This window comes from Salvelinus namaycush, chromosome 13, assembly GCF_016432855.1.
Source record: "Salvelinus namaycush isolate Seneca chromosome 13, SaNama_1.0, whole genome shotgun sequence".
Lineage (NCBI taxonomy): Eukaryota > Metazoa > Chordata > Actinopteri > Salmoniformes > Salmonidae > Salvelinus > Salvelinus namaycush.
Genome location: NC_052319.1, coordinates 11640649 through 11666183, shown reverse-complemented (window position 1 = coordinate 11666183; position 25535 = coordinate 11640649). Strand labels below are relative to the sequence as shown.

The following is a 25535-nucleotide window of genomic DNA, read 5'->3' as shown; positions in this document are numbered from 1 at the left end:
CATATTTAGTTATTGAATGGACAATCATTCCTGGGCACACACGATGGCCCATGACAAACAACAAACATAAAATGAAACACAAGCATGTACTTTGCAGCTTGAAAAATATTGATATACTGCAATAACTGCAACTATTTCAACTTTTGCAGTATGACTATGAAAACAAATATTTTGATTTAAACTAAAGCCAAGATTTTATTTTCTTCTTTAACATTGTTTCAATACTATCTATTGATATGCATAACAGTATTCTACAACTTAAGTCAGGCTTTTTACTATTCAAACGCTCAATGCAATGCTTGCTCTTTGTACAAGAACATGTTGCCAACCATAAATAATATAAAAAAGCTATTTTCAACTAATCTCCTGGTAGTAATACATTTTAACAATATTCAAAGCTTAAAGACAATTGCAAAAAGCTGAAATCATGATGCGAATGCTCAAACACAGATACTGTAGATTTTCTTCGCATTTATAGCGTTTTGAAATTCAAGCAGATGCAGTATATTTTATAATACTTCATTAAATAAAACTTCATGCATAAAGTACATTTTGACTTTGCCTAGATGAATTCATCAATTATATATATATATATATATATATATATATATACTTGCTTTCATAGTCTTTAACTGCAGTATTGCACAAACTTTTAAATTGATTATTTATCTAGTTGGATAATTTATCAATTTCAAACAACTGTAATATTATGATACTGGAAAAAATACAAAAACATACAAAATACATACAATAAATAAATGTCTTTAGGTTGCCTCACAAAGAAGCAGTTTTGGACACGTCAACTAAAAAATACTGTATTAAGCTTTTGAACACACAAAGATTTACAAGACAAAACATAAAGGAATGGTAAACTGTGGCACACAATATTGATTTGTTTTAAACACAGTGAAGGGGGAAACGTCATAAACTTGACTCCCTGTCGAAGCAGCCCTTCTGCATCTTTCTCCTCTTCTTTTGTTTCCTTCCACTGTTCTTGGATAAGCTGTGGGTATAAACACTGGCTGTTAGTTCTTTCAAGTATACAGCTTCAGAACGTAGCTTATACCGATCAGCTGTCCAGCTCCAACAATGAAGATTCTCCATTGAGCATGCTTTTTAGTCCAGGACTAGGCTTAATCAGTGTCCGGGAAACTGCCCCCAAATGTATCATCAACTGATGTCTTAGTTGGGAATAGGCTTTACATTAACATTAGGTTCATAATTGACATGCTTTAGTAACCACATGCTAATCCACTCACATGTATAGTATTGTACTGTATGTTCCAGGCAGCTGAGAGGTATGGGGTCTGAAGGGCAACACCTCAGACAATGTTCATGAAAGAGCAGTTCTCAGGAGAGATGTACTAATAATAAGTCACTCTCTAGCTGTTGCGTATCGGAGCCTACAGCTAGTATGCTGTACTGTAGTGCTCCTTGTCAAACTGCCCTTCACAGCCATTGGCTGAGGCATACAGTCAAAGGATGAATGGCATGCTAGCAGAGACTGATTGATACAGTTAGCATCATTCAGAGATGGCTCCTACATGCACTTTACATCCTTGCTGTCTCAGTCATGTCACTTTAAACTGAGCGCATGTTTACTCTTCACTGCCTGTCATATGCTGGGTTTATATTCCAAGCAGCGGAAAGGTAATGGATTTAGCATCCATAATGTTTACCTTTGCCTAACACCGGCAGTCATTAAAGAGTTCCTAAGAGCTGTGCACTCTCAGTGTTGATGAAGTAAAACAATTATAATGTAACTTGACAATTTGTAGAATGCAAAATAAGCAGCATCTAGTTTCAACCAAATGATCAATTAAAAAAATTGACATTTTCCTGTCCTGCCTCATATCATGCAAAGATAAAAAATATTATTAAAAAAAAAATTCTCAAAAAACTGACCAAACAGACTAAGGATGAGCAAGCAAGGGCACGGGGATCAGATGCTTACCTTTGGGGGATTCAGCATCTATGAGGATATAAGGGAACTTATGATAGAGATGGAATGGGAAAATACAGTCAAGAAATGGAACAACTCATCAGCTCTAAAATGTACCGGCAAGCCATTTTGTTTACAGTAGCATTGACTTACAGTATCAATATCCTAAAAATCCTTTATCTGAACATTACACTTGGTAAATATGAGGCATTCTATGGATTCAATGGTACATAGATGTTATTTGTTTCTTTAATGGGTTATGACACAAATACACTCGAGGAGGAATCCTAAATTGAGATATTCTAAATGAACTGATGCCATAGAGAAATTAGCAAGAAAGTTAGAGTTACATGCATGTATCTTAAATTCGGATTCATATTAATACATTTTTTATACAGACGGACAGAAGAGAAGAAAACAAAGAGATGTTTTCAACATCAATGTGTTGACTTCGGATGAACACGACTGAGGCAATTCAATACCTTTTTGAGTCTAGCTCTTTTTTAGAGTTGTCAGAGTTGACATTCCACGTGTTTCCAAAAGAGCCTTTGGACATTTCATCAGTGATGTTGAGTGCGGATTCACTCCTAGAAAACAACACATAATCATGTGTAATAATTCACAACAATCACTAAACTATTTGACTACTAATGAAGCATGAAGTGTGATTCTATTCATATTTTTTCACTCACAATGGCTGATGACTTACTTTTGATATCCTTCTAACGGCACTTGCACTACTCCATCTTCCTCTCCCAAAATACTTTGCTCCTCCTCCTTAGGAATAATTAAATCAACAAGAACTTGTTATACTAGTGATATCTAGTACTCTATGTAATACATTTGTTAAAACACACGCAGAGATGAACCATTACAACGGAAGTTACATATCTCAAGTAAAAATGATCTACTGATATTGTCACACCCTGATCTGGTTCACCTGTCTTTGTGCTTGTCTCCACCTTCCTCCAGGTGTCGCCCATCTTCCCAATTATTAGTGAAACCTTTGCTCTCCAACAGGTTCTCCAACGCCCTCTAGGAGAACCAGCTTTTTATAAAAGTAGAGAAGTGCGAATTCCATCGATCCACAATCCCCTTTCTGGTTTACATCATCGCTGCATGGAGTGTATAGATGGATCCCAGGAAGGTGAGAGCGGTGGTGGATTGGCCCCAGCCTATGTCCAGAGTACAGCAGCAACGTTTCCTGGGATTCATCAACTTTTATCGCCGCTTTATCCGGGGCTACAGCACCCTGGCTTCCCCTGGACCTCAAGTTACATCCCTGCGCCGCCTTCTCCCACCGCTTCAACGCCACGGAGAGGAACTACGATGTGGGGAATCATGAGCTTCTCAGTGTGAAGATGGCGTTGGAGGAGAGGAGGCACTGGCTAGAGGGGGCAGAACATCCATTCATTGTGTGGACCGACCACAAGAACCTGGAATATCTCCACAAGTGCCTCAATTCCAAGCAGGCTAGGTGGGCCCTACTGTTCACCCGGTTCAACTTCTCCTTCTCCTCCCGGCCGGGATCCAAGAATGTCAAGCCGGATGTCATGCCGCTATTGCCCCACAACTACTAGGGTTATAGCCCGAAGGAGAGGTGCTGGGTCCCGCCAGGGACATCTTGGACCCAGGCCTCATCGCGGATTTCCAACGCCGGTACCCCGGTCAACCAGATATGCGCCCAGGTAGGACGCCAGGTGGCAACCCCTAGAGGGGGGTACTGTCACTCCCTGATCTGTTTCACCTGTCTTTGTGCTTGTCTCCACCCCCCTCCAGGTGCCCATCTTCCCCATTATCCCCTGTGTATTTATACCTGTGTTCTCTCTTTGTCTGTTGCCAGTTAGTGAAACCTATCAGCGTTTGTTCCCCTGCTCCTGTCTGTTTCTTGCTCCTGTTTTCTAGTCCTTCCCGGTTTTTACCCTTCTGTCTGCCCTGAGCCTGCCTGCCATTCTATACCTTGCCCCACCTCACTGGATTATTGATCCCTGCCTGCCCTGACCCTGAGACTGCCTGCCGTTTTGGACCCTTTGCACCCTCTCTGGATTTCTGACCCCTGGTTTGCCTGCCCCTGTATTAGAAATAAACTTTTGTTTCTTTGAAACTGTCTGTATCTGGGTCCTCCTTGAAACGTGATAGATATATGGCATATTAGTGTTATGTATTGATTTTTAGGGTTTATTTTAGCCCACCAAAGGGCTAATCTTCCTTGATGCTATTTTTATACCACAGGAGTTTGATGCCACCTGAATTGGGGAGGATGGGCTCGTGGTAATGGCTGGAGCAGAATGAGTGGAATGGTATCAAATGAATCAAACACATGATTTCTATGTGTTTGATGCCTTTCCATTGGCTCCGTTCCAGCCATTATTATGAGCCGTCCTCCCCTCAGCAGCCTCCACTGTTTCATACCTCTTCTTCAGCATCCTCCAGTTTCTTCTTCTTACTCTCTGGCATTAGATCATCCAGCCAGCTCATCTCTCTCTTGGTGAAGAAGCAATCCATCAGTTTCCTAATGAACACCAGAGCCAACACCTGCAAGGAACACAAACTCTACATTACTATACAGACAGAATCATCTGCAGAAGTAATTTTTGTCCCAGCCGTAGGGCAGCAGCCCATCTCCTGTTTCTGTAGCGCATCAAGGCATCTAGGTTTCATAATGTATAACTTAAGACATTGTCTTACTTCAATCTACAAAACAGCCAAATAAAGCTATGTACCCAGATTGCCTTCGCATATTTGGCATATAACCCCATCCAGATGAATCTACTGTATAAGGCAGAAAGATGTTTGCTAACCATCATGGGGAAGACGATGGCATAATTGGAGGTCTTGATGACCCAGAGCATGACCAGGCAGCTGAGTTGGATGATGGTGAAGAGATGGACCTTCCTCAGGGGAACGTGTCTCAGGTAGATGAAGTCAGGCTGGTGCTTGGCTGGCATGCCAAACAGCTTCAGACGGTCAAATAACTGATAAGCAATAGAACAATGGATTACATTACAACCTCAGGACCATTGTATTCCGGTTTATGCGTTTCTGTACTGTGTTTTAATGTCCTCAGATGGTCTTTGTGAAATTAGCTTTAGATGTAGGTCAAGTGTGCTGGGACAGCCTTACAAGTCCCCCTCCCCCCTCCCTTTGCATTCAGAACAGCCTCAATTCATCAGGCATGGACTCTACAGGGTGTCGAAAGCGTTCAACAGGGATCCTGGCCCATGTTGACTCCAATGCTTCCCGCAGTTGTGTCAAGTTGGCTGGGCCTGATCACCGACAACGACGAAACCGCCTATAGGGAGGAGGCCAGAGACCTCGGAGATGATCGTGGACAACAGGAAAAGGAGGGCCGAGCCCGCCCCCATTCTCATCGACGGGGCTGTAGTGGAGCAGGTTGAAAGCTTCAAGTTCCTTGGTGTCCACATCACCAACAAACTATCATTGTCCAAACACATCAAAACAGTCGTGAAGAGGGCATGACAATGCCTATTCCTCCTCAGGAAACTGAAAAGATTTGGCGCGGGTCCTCAGATCCTCAAAAAGTTCTGCAGTTGCACCATCGAGAGCATCCTGGCTGGTTATATCACCGCCTGTTTGGCAACTTCTCGTCCTCCGACTGCAAGGTGCTATAGAGGGTAGTGAGTACTGCCCAGTACATCCCTGGGGCCAAGCTTCCTACCATCCAGGACATTTATACCAGGCGGTGTCAGAGGAAGGTCCTAAAAATTGCCAAAGACTCCAGCCACCCTAGTCAAAGACTGTTCTCTCTGCTACCGCATGGCAATCAAATGGCTACCCGGACTATTTGCATTGATGATTGCTTTGCACACTTTTGGCATTCTCTCAACCAGTTTCATGAGGTAGTCACCTGGAATGCATTTAAGTTCAACAGGTTTGCCTTGTTAAAAGTTCATTTGTGGAATTTCTTTCCTTCTTAATGCATTTGAGCCAATCAGTTGTGTTGTGACAAGGTAGGGGTGGTATACAGAAGATAGCCCTATTTGATAAAAGACCAAAGTCCATATTATGGCAAGAAAAGCTCAAATAAGAAAAGAGAAACAACAGTCCATCATTACTTTAAGACAGGGCTCTCCAACCCTGTTCCTGGAGAGCTACCCTTCTGTAGGTTTTTCACTCCAACCCCAGTTGTAACTAACCTGATTTCAGCTCATCAACTACCTAATTAGTAGAATCAGGTGTGCTAGAATAGGGTTGGAGCGAAAACCTACAGGAAGGTAGCTCTCCAGGAACAGGGTTGGAAAGCCCTGCTTTAAGACTTGAAAGTCAGTAATCCGGAAATATATTTTCATTTGTTGAACCCTTTTTTGGTTACTAAATTATTCCATATCTGTTATTTCATAGTTTTGATGTCTTCACTATTATTCTACAATGTAGAAAATAATACAAATAAAGAAAAACCCTTGAATATGTAGGTGTGTCCAAACTTTTGACTGGTACTGTACATACTACCTCAATTACCTTGACTAACCTGCCACCCCCACACATTGACTCGGTAACGGTACCTCCTGCCTCGTTATTGTTATTTTATTGTTCCCCTTTTATTTTTTACTTTAGTTAATTTAGTTAATACTTTCTCAACTCTTATATTTTGTATTTTAGCCCCTTTTTCTACCCAATTTTGATCTTGTCTCATCACTGCAACTCCCCAACAGGCTCGGAAGGCGACCTGAGTCATGCGTCCCCCGAAACATGACCCAAACCGCGCTTCTTAACACCCACCCGCTTAACCTGGAAGCCAGCAGGCGCCCGCCCCGCCACAAGGAATCGCTAGAGTGCGATGAGCCAAGGAAAGCCCCCCCCGGCCAAACCCTCCTCTAACCCGGACAACACTGGGCCAATTGTGCGCCGCCCTATGGGACTCCCGATCATGGTCAGTTGTGACACAGCCCGGGAACGAACCCTTATTCTTCTTAAAACTGCATTGTTGGTTAAGGGCTTGTAAGGTAGCATTTCACTGTAAGGTGTATTCGGCACATGTGACAAATAACATTTGATTTGATTTGATGTCCTTTGGGTGGTGGACCATTCTTCATACACACTGGAAACTGTTGAGAGTGAAAAACCCAGCAGCATTGGGATCATCAATAAGGGATCATAGCTTTCACCTGGATTCACCTGGTCAGTCTATGTCATGGAAAGAGCAGGTGTCCTTAATGTTTTGTGTACTCAGTGTATGTCGCTTGTGCCTGGCTTGTTACCCACTCGACCACGGCCCTGCACCTTACAAGTCAATGTTGACTATGAATGTCATGTACTGTACAGAAACTGCATCTGAGTGTGTTTAGTGATCTCCTACCTGTATTCCTCTGAGCGAAGATGCTCCCATGTACAGGAATACTCCATACAACACAGGCATGGGAATGTACTAAAGGGACAAGAGAAATTATATAATGATTCAGTCATACAAGCATCAACCAAGAAATGGTTGAAAAGTGAGATTCAACTATACAAAACGTAGTGTAAAATATCGGTCCACTTTGAGACACTGCAGACTAATACACAGGGTGCAAAATAAATACAACGTGTGCATGAGAGACGAGAGAAGCTATCTGACCTTGAGCACAGAGGTCATGAACACCGAGCAGCCCATGAGTAGGAAGATCATGAGGCCAGTGAAGCGCTGCTCGCGGATGCCCAGGAACTTGGGTTGTTCCCCGGGGGCCGAGCACTCCGACTCCAGCTTCAGACTGTTGACGTGGGAGATGGAGAGAACGGTGGCAGCCACGAACCAGGGCAAACCCATGATGGAACATACCCCCAGCATGACACCCACCACAAACAAGTCCAAATGGTACCCACAGCCTTTCTGTGGGGAGGGAAACACAATACAGTACAACTGAGAATACACTACTCAATATTCCGCGTCGGCAACATTTCATAATAGTTCAGGAAAATATTGTCAAAATGTTAACTAATTCCCCAAGTAGAAAGAGATTTCTGAAAGGGACTTTTTCAGTCCATATCAACCAGTACTGGACGCTATTTGACAATCAACTACACATGCACCAAATCAAAGCCAACTAAAAAGTGGACATTCAGGTTATGGTGAACAAAGCCTCCCGTATGAGCTGAGCTGAGCCACTACAGTATCCTACAATACCTTTAGTTTGTGCTCCTTCCTGTTGATGATGACAGCGGTGATCTGTTGGTCCATGAAGATGAGGATGGTGCAGAGCAGAGCAGGGATCACTGTTACGATGGTGGTCCACCAAGGGTTGCCGCCTAACGGGCTGATCAACCAACCACGGTCATCTCTAGTCGGCTACAAGGATTTGGATTGTTGTTAAATATTGCATCTACATAGCATGGCACATGTCCATGGTGTACAGTATTCTGAGTCAAAATGTATAATCATCTTGTAATACTTTGTTATATAGCTCACCTTGAACACACTGGGGACTTTTAGTTTTGGAGATGGGACCCCTAAGGCGTAGTCCACCAGTACCATGGTAAAGATGGTGATGAACACAGCAAAGTCACTGATGACAGCTCTCAACTGTGCAAGAGATGGGTGCATGTCAACCGTCTGGTCTTAGTACAGGGACCATCTATGTCATTGTTCAATATCAATCACAGATTGCACAGGGCACTCAAACACTGAGCACCACGGTTGTGGATTCAATTCTCCGGAAAAAAGGGGGGGGCGTCCGTGGCCAAACATCGGGATAAGTGGCGCTGCCTTAAATCATAATAGAATCCAAAGAAAGTGGGGGAGGCGTGACACTTTTCTTAATTAAAAACCTTGTTTTATTACTAATTTGCTTTGAACTACCATAATCACACAGTACTCACATATGACCACTAGAGTGCTCCACTGCACCGTAAACCTCAGCTGAAGGACAGAAACCTCATCTGCAGTCTACACACGCATAATAGGTAGAAACCAGTGGGATTACAGTAGGATCTGGGTCTGCTGCCTCACCTTGGTGGGGAAGTAACGGCTGAACTTGAACTCTTTGAGGAAAGCTGACATGAAGACAGTGGAGAAGAAGAGAACCACGGACCAGAAGAGAACATCTGGAATATAGGGTCCGTGAGGGCCACAGGCACTGCCCACAAACTCTCCTCTTTTCTCCATGCAGTCCTGCAACAACAGGTAGAGGAGGGTGATTGGTCTGCCCTACTACAAGTGGAATTAATAGTGCATGACAATGCAGTCAATTACAAAATCCTTTTGGTTAAGAGGGCCTTGGATTAAGAGCATCCCTTGTCCACAAAAAGCAACATTAATACTAAAAATGTGCTTTTATGGTGATTTGGCATGGGGTAATCCAGAATAATCCAGCCCACCACATGTCCTTAATCTTCTGCACAGGACCAACTCCATCTGGGAGAGTATGCCACTTTGTGCGGAACACCTGTTTTTGTTCTCTAATTCAGTTTATTAAACCACAAACTGTTGTCCTTCATGTACTAGAAGGCTAGGGTTTTTTCTCGTGAACACGAGACCTGACCCAGATTAACTCCTCTGAATGTTGCTTGATCCTTTCCATAGATTCCACAGATTTAACTAGACACTCGTATACGGTACCTTAACCTCGAGTGCCTCCCAGTACACCTCAGAAGCAGTGATGTTGTTCTGCTCCCAGTACCGTACGGTGGCATTGCTTGGATCCGGAGGTTCAACACATGAACACCTATAGAAACAAGGGAACACTTCACCGTCAAATCCCTCCGTCACAATCACCTCAAATCAAGATATTACTTTCGTTCAGAACTCTAAGGAATGTTTTCCTGGACACAGATTATGCCTAGTTCTGTATTAAAAAGGCACTTTCAATGGAGTGAGTGCAAACGTACGAGTACTGTGTGAGTTTGTCCAGGTTGTTGTTCATGTTGATGGGGTAGTGTTCCCCCAGGTGGATGAGCTTCTCCAAGGCCTCGTAGATGAAGATGATGCAGATGAGCGAGGCGAAGGCCTCCTCTGTGAAGCGTGTGATGTAACAGACCAGGGAGCTGGCGTCTGTGGCCACTAGGACCAGGCAGAGGAACGCTGTCCACAGCCCTATACAGGTTCTCAGTGAGAGGTAGGATAATCCATACTCCCTGAGGAGAGAGTTAAAACATAACTGCAATCTAATACTTTACACTTTTCATTTAACCAGGCAAGTCAGTTAAGAACAAACTCTTATTTACAATGACAGCCTATGAACAGTGGGTTAACTGCCTTGTTCAGGGGCAGAACGATAGATTTCTTACCTCATCAGCTTGGGGATTTGACCTCGCAACCTTTCAGTTACTGACCCAACACGCTAACCACTAGGCTACCTGCCACCTCATATATGACAACATGTGTGGGATATGATATGCACTATCTACAGATATCTGCCAGAATAATGAAAACACTTGAGTAAATGAGGGACACAAAGTATATTGAAAGCAGGTGCTTCCACACAGGTGTGGTTCCTGAGTTAATTAAGCAATTAACATCCCATCATGCTTAGGGTCATGTATAAAACTGCTGGCAGGCCATTATTCCGTCTACCATGTCTATGCCTCCATGGGATGACAATGCCCCCATCCACAGGGCACGAGTGGTCACTGAATGGTTTGATGAGCATGATCTCAACCCAATTGAACACTTATGGGAGATTCTGGAGCGGTTCCTGAGACAGCGTTTTCCACCACCATCAACAAAACACCAAATGATGGAATTTCTGGTGGAAGAATGATGTCGCATCCCTCCAGTAGAGTTCCAGACACTCTTAGAATCTATGCCAAGGTGCATTGAAGCTGTTCTGGCTCGGTGGCCCAATGCCCTACTAAGACACTTTATGTTGGTGTTTCCTTTATGTTGGCAGTTACCTGTATATATCTATCTATCTGCAGAATATGGTGCATCTGAGGCCGTCATTATGTTATTTTAATACTTTAAAGAAGTATAGATCATTAAATGATCCATGTATTTTGGCAGTACACTCTGAGAAAAAAAAAGGTTCCAAAAGTGTTCTTCGGCTGTCCCCATAGGAGAACCCTTTTTGGTTTTAGGTAGATGGAATGGAACACAAAAGGGTTTTACCTGGAAACAATAAGGTTTCTTCATAGGGTTCTCCTATGGGGACAGCCGAAGAACCATTTAAGGATATAGATATCACTTATAGATAGCACACGGTCATCCTATATTGCTATTGTTATAAGGACAGAAGATCATAACACAATCTAATCACAGATTATCTGAGATGTGGGTACAGATACAGAAATGGCCTGAGAGCAGTGGGCTATAGATGATTCATCACATGGGTGTTATAGAATTACAACGACAGTGTTTTACTCAAACTTACTTGCAGAATTTGTACAATATCTTCTCAAACACCAGTACAGGCCCTGTACTGCCCAAAATGGTGAGTGGCTGGCCAGCAAACAGGGAATAGGCTATTCCCGTCATTGAGGCGCCAAAAAGCGATTCGATTGCACTCTGCGGGAAACAAATGCAGAGGAAATCTATTAGTAAGAAAAGCTGAACTTCAATCAATCTCAAATCGTTTTTTCATTCTAGCACTGTGTATTCGAAAAGGATGGGCTGCATACAAATGGCTTCCGATTCCCTATACAGTGCACTACTTTTGACCATGGCCCAAAAGTAGTGCACTATGTAGGGAATAGGGAGCCATTTGGGATGAAACCATGGTGTCTTACTATGCGTCCTTCTGTTGCCTCTCCTAGTAGGCCCCCGAACGTGATGACAGGCGACATGCATGCACAGTACAGGAAGAGAAAGGAGGCCAAGCACTGCAGGCTGACAGCGTCTGTGTAGTCAGACAGGTAGTGTGGCGCCTTGCGTTTGATGTCCAACAGGAGACCACCACAGAATCTGGAAATATTATAACGCCATGGAGAAAATAGTGGATTGCATTAATACGGTTATGTATTGCATTTTTTTCCTAATGATTGAATGAAACTACAACCACATGGGTAACCTGCTGTCTCGTGGTGAGGTGTGCATTCAGCTTGTAGCTGGAGCCTTTCTTTTTTTATTTTCCCCCTCTACAGCTGGACTTAATGTGTTACTCTCCTCACACTACTTAAAGTGCATAAAATAGACACAGTCGTGAGGATGACTTAGCATGAGCTAATGCCCCTGTTGCAGAATATAGCCAAGGCAATTGGGAGCTCACTGCAGTAGGTTGCTATGGAAACCTTTGCATGAACTGCACACAGTCACCTGGGAGGGAGTTCAGTGGCAATGGCCTCTGTCCAATGTTCCGTAGATAGATGTTTCAAAAAGCAGGAGAGAAACCTTTTTTTTTAATCCGTCTTTCTTTCTTAATACACAACCACAACCACATAATACACAACCACATAATACACAACCACATAATACACAACCACATAATACACAACCACATAATACACAACCACATAATACACAACCACATAATACACAACCACATAATACACAACCACATAATACACAACCACAACCACATAATACACAACCACATAATACACAACCACATAATACACAACCACATAATACACAACCACAACCACATATACATCCAGGCTCCCATAGCACACACTCTCTAAGTCCCTGGTAACATCCCCCCTGCACCAACCCACCTACCGTCCTGTCCGCTGCAGCTCCGGACCCCCATGTCCCTCGTCCTCCTCCTCTTCATCCCCTGGGTCTGTGCCGCACTGTGCTGCACTCCTCCTCTTCTCCTGTTTTTCAAACACCACATCTGTTATTTCTTTCCTTTTTCAAATGAAAGACATTGCTGTGATTTGTGTGTTCACTGACGAAAGACTTGTTTTTAATGAAGGGGCTAAACTCACTTGAGACGGTACGTTTTTTGGTGGCTCTATTCTTATAGAGGGATCCCACTCCCCCGGTGGCAGGACAGTCACTTGGTCAAGGAACTCATCGATTCCAGCAATCAGATCATTGCGGTCCTTCGCTTTGTAGGCGACATCATGGAAAACCTTGGAATGAAGAAGAATGGAAATTCAGTCATTAATTGACTGGTTCGTTCGGTCATGCCCAACAACTATGTTCACCACTGGAGAGGCCGTCTTACCTCGTCTGTCATGAGAGTTGCAATGGACCGGCCAATCTCATGGTACTGTGGCCCTTTCCCAAGAGGCCCCAGCAGAATGAACAAGAACCTAACGGAGGTAGATAAAACGAGGGCCACAATAAGAGTCAGACAGAGCGGTGAAGAGACAGTTAGGGTCAATCCAAAAAGGATTAAGAAGGCCATAACGTTAGTCATAGACAGGAGACCATAATGACAGACTAATTGGAAGTAGGGTTGCGAAACTTCAGTATCTTTCTCAAAAATCCCAGGTTTCCAGGAATCTAAGTCGGAGGATACCTCGGATTTCCTACTTATTCCTGATTCCAGGGAATCTTCTAACCCTGATTTCTGGAAAACCTGGGATTTTTGAGAAAGTTACTGCAATTTTGCCACAGTATTTCTAACCTGGTAACGATGGGGACCTCAGCCAGCCCGTTGAGCATGACCGCAGGTGAGAGGCGTACAAACGCCACCACAGGCTTGTCTAGGAACTCCGCCTCGCCCACCAACACGTTGGACGCTTCCGCTCCCGGCGGAATCTTCTTCATGAAATGGAGGTCTATCTACACGGACGTAGGATAGAATACGCAGTCATTAGTTGAGCGTTTTTAGACTGAAGTCTAAATGGTGCATTTTACTTTATGAATATCGCAACTCATAGGAAAAGAAATGCAGATGTATGAAATACCTTCGCGAAACAAATATAACTTAATCCCTACTGTTGATCCCTGCTGTGACTAGGGTTGCAAAATTCTGGTAACTTTCACCAAATTCCCTGGATTTCCATTTGCCTTCTTATTCCCTCCTGATTCGGGGAATTGTCCAACCAGGATTACCGGTACTGGAAAACCTGAGAATTTTGGGATAGTTACCAGAATTTTGGAACCTTATGTGTTTTTGTAATTAATATCCTGTTACTGGCTTAAGATAGATAATAGATTGGCCAACTGGACCCTATTTCATATATTTAATAACATTACCATCACAACATACATTTAACCATGTGTTATGATGAAATATTACAGCAGATTGCCATCATCAGCCTAAAGTGGTATTATCAGTTACATAACATTTCCAGAGGTTATCATCTCCTTGATACCCTGTCTGCCCCCACAGCGACACGTCCATCCAGACCTGAGCCTGCTGACTGCCTGCTAACTGATCCTCCTATCACTATTCTGCTGCGATCCTGTCTGTCTGTCTGCTTTCGAGCTGCACTGCGTCAAATGGAAGTGCTGTAACATTAAGTGGAAGCAGTAGGGGCATCAGAGTCCCAGTTATAAACACCATGCTAACTGCTAACATAACAAGAATATCATGTAGTGATGGTATTCAGCAAAACTCATCCCATGCAATGTGGAACAGATTGATGCACTTAGCAAATTTAATTTTAATAGTATCATGGGCCAATAAATACATAATATGGGCTTCTGCCTCCTGACTGAGGAGTATGGATAATGACATGCGGCAGATACTGAGTTAAATACATTATTTATGTTCATATATACAATGAAGAAGTGATTGGGACATAGACTGGAAAGTAGCACGGTCAAGGGTTGAACCCATGCCTCCAGGGACAATGTGTGGACCGAGGGCACCAGCACTACCACTAGACCAGCCCTTGTCACGACACTGAGGTTAATGGTGTTGTTATCATTATAGTGTACAGTTCAAATATACGTAGGCCTAAGTACGTTAAATATGCATTTCAAACATCCAGAACATCCGGGACAAACATTACTCTCCATTAAGCTTTGTCTAAAAATATCCGGTTGTATTCTAATTATGGTTCGATTTTGATCACACTGTCTTTTCTAAAATGCTTTTGGGGCGAGTTCAACCACATTAGGCAGCTCAAATAAAGTACCAGAACAAGAGCAAAAGGCTCTGAACAAAAGGTTACTGACAAAAGGTTATCATTGTAGGATTCAGAGGTAAGGGAAACTCTTGCTGTCCTACTATAATCTACAGTGCTAATGGCAGTGTGAGTGAGATGACTGGCTTGCTATGTTTGTAGCATGGTTATAATAATAGTTTATGGTTGAAACCATTATTTCAAGCAATACATAGAAACAATCAATAAAAATGGAACAGATTACTGTGTTCATACACACTTGAACTGCCAGAGCTGGTATATTGAGTATGTCGTACTGTAGTATACTAGTACGTCAAGGCCCATATTCATAAATCGTCTCAGACTTGGGAGTGCTGATCTAGGATTGGTTTTGCCTTTAAAGCATAATGAATAAGAGGGGGGACCTGATAGTAATAATGTCTTACTGTACCTTACTGAAGTCCACAGCGCTGTTCTCTCTGCTCACTTCAGCTTTGCCATCATTGGGGACGGGCAGAGAGGTCTGGGGAGAAATCGCCTGACCTGGATCAAACAGAGATGACAGAGACCAATAAGTCAACTACTAAAACCCTATATCAGACCAACACCAAGGTTTCATGGCAGTGCAGGCGCCAATGTTAATAAATCACAGAGAGAGAGCTCTTGGCCTACCAAAATGACCAAAAATGCTTTGGTAATCTATAGATTTGCACTCTAAGGTTGAAGTAATCTGGGATTTATCAGACATTGGCAAAGTACCCTTATTTAGTGCAGATCCCAAGAGAGGACAGAAGATAAAGCCTAAGAGTGGCTGCATGGTGAAGGATGGAAGTCATGGATGGCCTTGGTGAGGATGGGTGGATGAAGCTTGTCCATTAGGATTTCGCCATTATCATTGTGTCAAGGAGACTGACCGACGCAAACACGAAATTAGCCCACAGCTGCCAGAGTAGAGCAAGAAGGATTTAAATCCAAAGGATTAATTTTCATTTGTGAAGGGCACAGATAAATACTAATTTCAGTGTTTGATCCGTTCACAAGCCAGTGGAAACTACCAGTGACTAACAGTTGCATCTGAATCAAGAGAATCAGAAATAAAAGCATGCCTTGCAAAGGTTCATTTCGACTCATATTTCCACATGAAGTCAATGAGAGGGCTAAGTCTAAAAGCAATTTACAGAGTCAGCTGCTGCTGCCCATGAAGAAACACCACAGCGACAAACCCTTTAGATGTAAATGTTAGTACTTGCAATGAGCAGGAGGGTGCCGTCACTAACATGGGCACTGGTCTTGTTTATTAGTCACGCACTCACTGTTGCCGCTCTTTCATTGAGCTTTTGCATAACTCTACTAGAATGAATGTGCCTGTGACAAACCACTCTGAATTAAAATTACCGCAAATGATTAGCTTAAAGGGTTTTGGGTGTTCTTCATGTTTCAAAATTGGCATGTGGAACACTGGCAAACTTGCTTCCGAAACATAATTCCTGTAAAAGGTGATGGACATTCTCAATGAGGTATCATTCGCAAGAGGACGTAAAGGTTCCTTATTATTTTACATTGACATTTTAGTCATTTAGCAGACGCTCTTATCCAGAGCGAATTACGGTAATGAGCGCACACATTTTTGTGTTTTTTTCCGTACGGGTCCCCCATGGGAAACGAACCCACAACCCTATTATCAGTGAACACTGCTGCTCAGGGCCTTTTCTCTTCTGAATATTGTCCTGTTAACATCTTCTACATTCGTTAGGCCTACACCCTATCGCCATACTTTAACATAGTCTGAAATTTAAAAAAATATAAATGAATATAGTCAATGTTAATGTCAATGATAAGTTCAGCAACTCTTTCAAGCAGCTCCTTCAACTTTATCCCCGTTGAGAGCGCTATATCTAGTCACTTCCACCGATTTCTCATTGTGCTCGATAAAATACAATGTACGTCTCATATGATATGAGTTATTGTCTATATACTATACACTTTCTCACCTGATGGACTACTACTGACTTCGTTAAAGTATCTGAAGTACAAAACACAACCTCTAACTATTACTGATGGAAACAACTTTGAGATTACCACCTTTACAAGTTATGTTTTAGGAAGTGCTAGCAGTAGAGAAAGGTTCTGTCAAGGTTTAAGAGTTGCCTGGGTCCGGGTCGTCCTCTTTGTCCACGGGCTGGATATCAGTCTGGGTTCTGGGACCCTGTTTCTGTGGTCTGGGGCCTGGTTGTGGAGTGGCTGGAGGGGGGCGGGTGGTGGATGAGGTCGGGAGTGGAGAGGAGATGGAGGAGGAGACACACTGGGAACAACAGAGCGGCCATGGGGTGCAGGGTGTGACCTGCCTGTCACTCCTAGACCCCGCTGCCATAAATGAGCCCCAGAAGGAGGACTTAAAGGTAGAACAGAGTGATGGACCGCCTGCCAGACACACACACATACATCCACCCACGTATACACACAAACAAACACACAAACAAACAAACACACACACGCACACAAGGAAACAAGAGAAGAGAGTCACACTGAGACACTGAAAAGAAGGTCATACATGGACAATGTAATGTAGAATGAGAAAAGCATCCACATGGGATGACTGAGAGCACTACTTACAACAAGATTACTTCCAGTTTCAATGTTTCTATGACCAGCAGTACAAAGTGAGGAGAACTGAAAAACGTGCAGTCATCTAGAACCATTAATGTAGCAGTAGTAGGGTTGCTGAATTCCGGGTAACTTTCCCAGAATCCCCAGTTTTTCCAGAAATCCTGGTTGGAGGATTCACGCATTCCCTGCTTATTCCCTCCTGATGCCAGGAATCTTCCAACTAAGATTTCTAGAAAACCTGGGAATTTTGGGAAGGTTAGAGGAATTATGCAACCCTAAGCAGAGGAATGCCTGTTACTGACCGTTCTTGTCCATGGAGTGGGGCTCGGACTGCTTCTTGCCAATGTCAGCGAAGGAGCGGACAATGGGGATGCGGTTGGCCAACTTCTTCTGGTTCTGGTGATGGTGCGTTTTGAGGAGGGCCTCTCTCACCTTCCTCCTCACCTCTTCCCCCAGTGGACCTGTGGTCTCCTGCTGGTCCAACACCATGTCTGACAAACAGGACCACACAGTCAACAGTTCAACAGCAACCAGGAAACCGTCCATTACATTCCGATTGCAATGTTTACAATTGTACAATGAAGATCATAGAACAGGGTCGTATTCACTAGGAACAGAACAGAAGCAAACGAGCCAAAAACGGTGAGGGACCTAGCTGCAACTGTCCAATAAGAAATGCTGATTTTTGTTTCACCCAAATCCTTTTGCTACGGTATGCACTAATGAATACGACAAATGTGTACGGTGTAATTCCAGATGCCTCTCTGTGCTCTACAGTACCTGCTACCTCCTCCACGGAGTTGGCCCTCATGTCAAGCAGCACGACGCCATTGAGGATGCAGCTGCGCAGCTCGAACAGGCTGTGCAGGGACAGCGTGGCCACGTAGGGCTTACTCCAGCGCTCCCCTCCATCCTCCACATCCTCCTCAAACTTCAGCCACCTGTATAAGGCACAAATGCCCACACTCTTAGAAAAGAAAGTGTGGTCTAGAACTGTAGAAAAGGCTCTTGTTTTTTCTCACACTTTTTCGCTAACTGTTCCTTTAATTGCACTTTTTTGTAAACTGTCTCTAAAATTGCAGGAGCCATAGAGATGTGTAGTGATCTCTACATTTCAGTCCTCAAATGGAACTGCCCATATTATACAGGCTTTTGTGCACTAGAGATCTCTATACATCTCTATGCTCTGAGCGCACCTGCACCCAATTTCCCTTGTTAAATACCTGAGATCCTTTGTAAAAGGTTTCTTCGGCTGTCCCCATAGGAGAAGCCTTTGAAGAACCCTTTTTGGTTCCAGGTTTCGACAGAGGGTTCTAAATGGAACCCAAAAGGGTTCTACCTGGAACCAAAAAGGGTTATCCTATGGTGACAGCTGAAGAACCCTTTTGGAACCCTTTTTTCTAAGAGTGCAGACCAGTAACACTGAGCCAAGGGACCAGGGGATAGATGACAGCCAGCTGTCCAGCCATCTGGAAGCCATGTGCTGATAGAGCTCAGCTTACACTGATGGGGACACCAAGGACACATCAGACATTACCCAAAAGCCTACCCAAATGCATTTCAGCCCAGCTTGAACAAAAAAGGGAATCAGGTGTTCGACTGAGGGACTTGCTCATCCAAAAAAGCATTTTTTACCATAGGACACTTCAACAGGTGACTTTCCCAAGACAATACAGAATAAGTGTCACTCTGTGTCTGCATAAACCTTTTTTTATTCACAGGACAACTAAACACCGTACACCGTGGCAGGGACTGACTAACTGAGTGACCGACTGACTGACTGACTGACAAGCTATGACAAGTAAAGCTCTGTCAGTCAATATGTGACGTGACATTTGTATCTAGATGCACTGTAGCACAGATAGTACTGCACAACAGGATATTTCTCCAGTCCAGACATTATGCTTGTGTACTACAAGTTAACAAGCATTTCCTTTAGAGCTGGGCTCCCATGCATTGCTCACGCAGCAGTCTTTATAATTAGAGCTTTATATAGCCCATCTCCAAGGTTACACAACAATCTCTCTTTATGTAACGTTAACTCTTTCAGGTAACAGTTGTTTAATGTTTCTGACATTAAGATATTATAATGAGGAATAAATTATAGATCATAAATCATATTATATATAACAATCTCATCACTTAGCATGATTAAAATGCAACAGGTAAAAAAACAAACTATGGATCACGTTGGAGTTGACTAAAAGCGTTCAGTAATAACATGGACTTGTCCGTGATTGGCTGATGGGCCAGGGGTGTGTCATGTGACTCTCTACCTGGCGGTTTCCCTCCACTCTGCTTCCTCTCCGTCTTTCAGGCAGATCTCGTCCAGCTCAGTGAAGAGGTCATGGGGGATGTGCTCCTCATCGTCATCCTCTGTGCCCAGGAGGAACTGCACTCTCTGGGATGGCGTGTCTGAAGCACAGGGTCAAGTAAGGTCCTCACTTACAGTACTGTCTGCCATACACACTCCCTGACTACGGAGCTCTGCAGAACGTTATGCACATACACTTTCGGGAACTTTGCACATTTGCACTTTTTCACTTTTGTAAAAATAAATATAGCTACTATTTTCATTAGTATATTTGATGAGTATATTTGATGAGTATACGTTGAGTTTTGAATCCAAATGTATATATTTTTTGCAATGTGTAGACAGAATCCCCTCTTTTGAATTGCATTATGCAGCCATATAGACTTAGCATATGATTACAGAATCCTATAACTTATAAAATGATACAAATATGATATACTGTAAGAACAGACGAGGAGGAAAATTGCATTGTTCTACCCCAAAGTACCAGACACTTTGACTGCTGCTTTGAAATGTGCCAGCCAGCTAGAGTGGCAAGACTTACTGTATGTGGGAGACTCTCTTCCGTCCTCCACTCCAGAGTCCCGCTCCCTGCTCCTCTTCCTGTGTCTATGTCCATGATGCCGATGCCTCCGATGGCTCTTCCTTCCCAGGGGGACATGTACCCCGATGTAGAGTGTCCTGTGACCTGGAGGCAGCCATCACAGAGAGAAAAATAAGATTAGACAAAATAATGAAGAATAAGGTAAGAAGTATACGAGAAGATAAATTATTACATTCAGAGAAGCTACTGATTCAGTCTGCTTCTTCTGTTTGTATATATGGGTCAACTTCCAACAGCAATATGCCCACAAAAAATAAATGATGGGTTACAATTTACTTGACTTAGTTTGTTACGCAATACAGTATATACCAAGTAAATACCAGCTTACACAGGGCTATAAAATGACGCATTACCAAATTGAATGAATATACTGTATATTCTAATCATCTAGATTCATGCTTCTAAGGTCATGTGACTGGTATTTCATTGAGCGATACCTACCACACATCTCTTTGACATTAAAGAACTGGCATGCAACCCTTTTACTGATATCATTACTTTGTATCAGTCTAAGTCTAAAAATACATCTCTGGGAATGTTTTTAGCTTCAACATCTGCCACAGAAGTACCACACAGGCTTGAGTTCTCTTAAAAAAAATTAGAGCATCATCTGGTAGGATGAATAAATCATTTAATAAAAACTCACCTAAAAATAGTGAACAGATTTGACATGTAAAGCTAATATTTGATATCAAACAGTTTTGATATTTATTCATATTCGATGTAATATTACTGTTAAACTGAGTTACATAAATGGCACAGTTGTCAAAATAATACAGGAAAAGCAAACTATTGAGTGAAGTACACCAATTGCAAAGTATATTTTACCATCTGTAAATGGCAAATATTTTATCGTGTGTGCATGATTATTGTATAAATAGTTATATAAATATGTCTAATATTCTGTAATTGATGAGTCATTCACACTCATCTAGAAACTCAAAGCAAACCGTATGGTGTACACAACCAGAGCTGCAGAATGGGGAGGATGAGCAGGCAGAAGGGGTGGATCGTCACCCTGCTGATATCAGTGAGGCTGAATAGATGTGGTGCTGTGACAGTGTGAGGGTAATCCACCCTGACTCCAGCCTGCTCTCTCCTCAGGGAGAAACACAGCTTTGTGAGTGCTCTTTCAGGCCTGGGGCTACAGCCAGGCAGCTAGCAGCCTCTGCTGTTCAAACCAATCCCAGTTATCCCAGCCACGAACACTAGGGTATCAGGACTAATCACTGCCTTCAGTGCTATGATGAATGCATGGCTGGAAATGTAGATGAAATGAATTGTAAGTAAAGTCCTTGAAAGCTCAGCATAAATGGTTCTGCAGACTCTTGATGTGTTACTGTGTGCTTTTGTGTGCTCAAGCAGCTCTTTCGTTGCCACCCTCTGTAGTCTCATGGGTACGGAGTCCATATTAGGACAGCCTCTGTCTCAGCAGGAGATGCCTCAGTCTAGAAAACAACCTATTCTCTGGATGCCATGTAGGTGGCCTTCGAGTCTTCCTTCCTCAAAACTGAATGAAGGCCTCAAGGCATTGTACTTCATAAAGTTGGTGTACCTTCGAGTTCCTCCTTTTCAAAGTTGGTTTTCAGCATGGACCGGGTTCCACCTCTGTCCACCACAGCCTCTTCATCATTTCTCTGTGAAGGACAGACAGAGTTCTGTCAGTATCTATTGTTAGAGGATGATTGAAATGGTCAGAAATTGTCTGTCCTTGTTACTATTCTATTCTTCACACGTCATTATTCTAACGTTGTGTCAAATTTGTATGTGACTTTAGGCTACTGAATATCACTTGAAAAGCCTTATCAAAGGTATATCTCTAGTCTAAACCATGGTATTAAGATAGCATGTCCTTGTGTTGATATTTACAGCAGAGAGCATTTTAATAGCGGTTGACCTTTTTTTAATTTGTTTTTATTATTTCATCTTTATGTAACCAGGAAGAAACCCATTGAGACACACAATCTCTTCTGTGTGCTTCCATAGTGGGCTCAGTGAATAAACACACTAACCACTTTAATAAGACAGTTTCCATGGCAACTAATAGCAAGTCTGCTCAACTAATCGAGAAAATACTGTAGTCATAATCGACAAACACATTGTTGTACAGGCCTCTAAACCAGCCAAGCAGCCAATCAACAACTGAAACCTAAAGTGGTGTAGTAGTGAATGTGTGCATTGCTTGATGGCAATTTTGTTCCATAATGGGAACAATTGCAATGTTGAATCCATATAGTGATTACACAGTCATTATCTTCCCCAGGAGAATATATTTGCTTTAAAACAGACTCCATCCATAATACCCAGGAGTCTCGTTAGGCACTGTTGCTTTGAGGTGCAGTGAATCAGCCTGATCACAATGTGGTTAATCAAAACGTCACACCGCGCTTGTTGTCTCGGAGCTGCATCATGCACGTAGTAGCCAGGTCACCTAGGCATTTCAATGTGGCCAGCTCAATATCTACTAGAAAGTAAACAACAAAGCACTCAAGAGTTTATTACATGACCGTGACTGGTGTATTCATTACCGTCAAATTTCAGAGTAACAAGAAACATAAACTAGTACGTATGCTACCCAAGTATTGGGACAAGAGAAGGTTAAAACAGGGCAACATAACATAACATATAAGACATTTATAAAAAGGAGGTTAACCTCAGAATACTTCATTAAAGACAGCTGGATAGTAAGGATTTACATACTGTGTATGTTTAGCAAAGCCCCACTCTGAGAGAGCCTCTTCTCAAAACACTTACCACCAGAGTGAATAACCACTCAGTCCCATTGTGAATTAACTGTGATGCAGTTACTAATTTTAACACATTTGGCACCTCACACACAATCCTGCACGGCAAAATGCCTCTGCTAGCCAAAATAATAGATGGAGGAAAAAGAGTGTACGTGAAGTGTGAAAGTGTCAAATGTGTGGTGCTGATAAGTGGATGACTTGGGGTGATTAGTGATGAATGCTGCTGATGCAGCTTCTACTGTGTGATAGCCACATGTCTACCCATGTGAGACAGCAGAAAGGATGATGAGAGAGAGAGAGGGATGACGAGAGAGAAGGCGAGACAGAGAGAGCGAGAGAGAGCGAGAGAGAGAGAGAGAGAGAGAGAGAGAGAGAGAGAGAGAGAGAGAGAGAGAGAGAGAGAGAGAGAGAGAGAGAGAGAGAGAGAGAGAGAGATGGATGATGAGAGAGAGGCAGAGAGAGTGAGAGAGCGAGAGAGAGAGAGAGAGAGAGAGAGAGAGAGAGAGAGAGAGAGAGAGAGAGAGCGAGAGAGAGAGAGCGAGAGAGAGAGAGAGAGAGAGAGAGAGAGAGAGAGAGAGAGAGAGAGAGAGAGATGGATGATGAGAGAGAGGCAGAGAGAGTGAGAGAGCGAGAGAACCAGAGAGAGAGAGAGAGAGAGAGAGAGAGAGAGAGAGAGAGAGAGAGAGAGAGAGAGAGAGAGAGAGAGAGAGAGAGAGAGAGATGTTGTCGTTTCGGAACTGGGTGTCGCGACATGACAAGATGTTCACAAATCGAATTTCAAAAGATTTCCCCTTCGAAACCCTAGGAATTACAATCTCCAACTGAGCAGTCTTCATCCTGAACAGACCTTGTCCAGATGTGATGTATTATTAATGTCTATTACAGACTCACATTGACAAATCTTCCACTCCCAAACATGACATTGATAATAAATCACAAGGTTGTGAGCAGGTGCAACAGCAATAAATAAGTGATTTATGCTTTGTCATTGTTATGACTTGGGTTATGGTCTCAGGATGGCTGTTGTAGTCCAAATGTTATGTTGCTACTAGCAAACCATAAGAACCTATGAATAGCCGAGATGACCAGGAAATCCAACAACCCAACAACTTCAAGCTGTCTCTCTCACCCCTGCTTGAGTGGAACACAACCCCTATAGTGTTCCATCTAAATGCAAGTACTTATGCTAGTACTATTACTCTAGCACGACCTGGTGTATCCCCAGACACACAGCTGGCCTGACAAGGCCACTGAATCCTCAGAGCTCTGTTCAAGCCTTCACAGTAGTTCACAGCTCTACGTTTTAACATGCCTTATTTAGTGCCTTCCAGTCACTTACGACGCGAATAAGTGCAATTGCTAATGTGTGCATGTGGCAGTTTGGAGGACATATGACCAGAACTCCCAGGAAATGGGGGAGGTTGGTACTGCAGGAAGAAGCAGGAGCGTGCACGTCACCAGCCCACTCAGTGACGTCCGCAAGAGATACATACACTGCCTGTCTGCCGGCCTCAAGGGCACCTTTGAAGAGACAGCTGAGAGAGAGAGAGAGAGAGAGAGAGAGAGAGAGAGAGAGAGAGAGAGAGAGAGAGAGAGAGAGAGAGAGAGAGAGAGAGAGAGAGAGAGAGACAGCTGAGAGAGAGAGAGAGAGAGAGAGAGAGAGAGAGAGAGAGAGAGAGAGAGAGAGAGAGAGAGAGAGAGAGAGAGAGAGAGAGAGAGAGAGAGAGAGAGAGAGAGTGGCACACAGCAGAGAGAGAAGAGGGAAGCATGGACATATGAAGATATATTTCTTCAAACAGCTAGCAGGTAGAGCAAGTGAACTGTGGGAAGGCTAGTAATTGCAGCACTTCAATGATACTGCCCCCTACAAAGTGCCATTGGATGCTGTGTTTTTGTCCATCTTGCTCAACGGGTCTACACTTTGATTGGTTTATCAGCATTGACTGTCAGCAACATACTGTAACATTGGATAGGCCTGCAAACGTTTGAAGGATCCGGTAGTTTGTTGTGCCATATGCTCTACATTTGAGTCACCTCTCACACACAGACACACACAGACACACACAGACACACACACACACACACACAGGATCACAGACATGAGAGCACTTCTTTTAAAAGAAAAGCATTTTATGCCATAAAAATAAATGACTTTTAATCTGTATAAAACATAATCCAGCTCCTTCTTCTCTTGACATAAATACTATCATTCCAATCTCACCCTGACTATGTGACCCAAAAAGCTGTCTTCTTATATTTAGTGGGGAAATGGGCAGAATCAAAAGCGATACAACTACTATCCATGTCTCTGACCATAGGACCAGTAACAATACCCGGATAATGTTACATGGCAACGGAAGTGGAGCCGATATTGGGTGAAGGTTGTTCAATGTAACAGCAATATTTAGACTTTGTCACGAATCCCGCTTCCTGAGTCTGTTTTTGCCT

The 25535-nt window shown here is 43.1% G+C and overlaps 1 protein-coding gene across 1 annotated transcript; it reads right to left on the bottom strand.

The window, feature by feature from the left end:
• Positions 1 to 1965: 1965 nt before the first annotated feature.
• Positions 1966 to 21947, bottom strand: LOC120057760 (sodium-driven chloride bicarbonate exchanger-like). Its single transcript, XM_039006234.1, has 24 exons — positions 21896 to 21947; positions 20281 to 20424; positions 19699 to 19837; positions 18203 to 18363; positions 17725 to 17913; positions 15267 to 15358; positions 13387 to 13544; positions 12982 to 13069; positions 12740 to 12886; positions 12528 to 12625; positions 11600 to 11774; positions 11245 to 11378; positions 9764 to 10009; positions 9495 to 9600; positions 8886 to 9047; positions 8346 to 8459; positions 8064 to 8225; positions 7518 to 7769; positions 7260 to 7328; positions 4744 to 4917; positions 4355 to 4477; positions 2652 to 2716; positions 2425 to 2529; positions 1966 to 1972 (listed from the first exon to the last, which is right to left on the bottom strand). The coding sequence occupies exons 1-24, from the start codon at positions 21930 to 21932 to the stop codon at positions 1966 to 1968; spliced, it is 3147 nt and encodes a 1048-aa protein (XP_038862162.1). The 5' UTR covers positions 21933 to 21947.
• Between the last annotated feature and the right edge of the window lie 3588 nt (positions 21948 to 25535).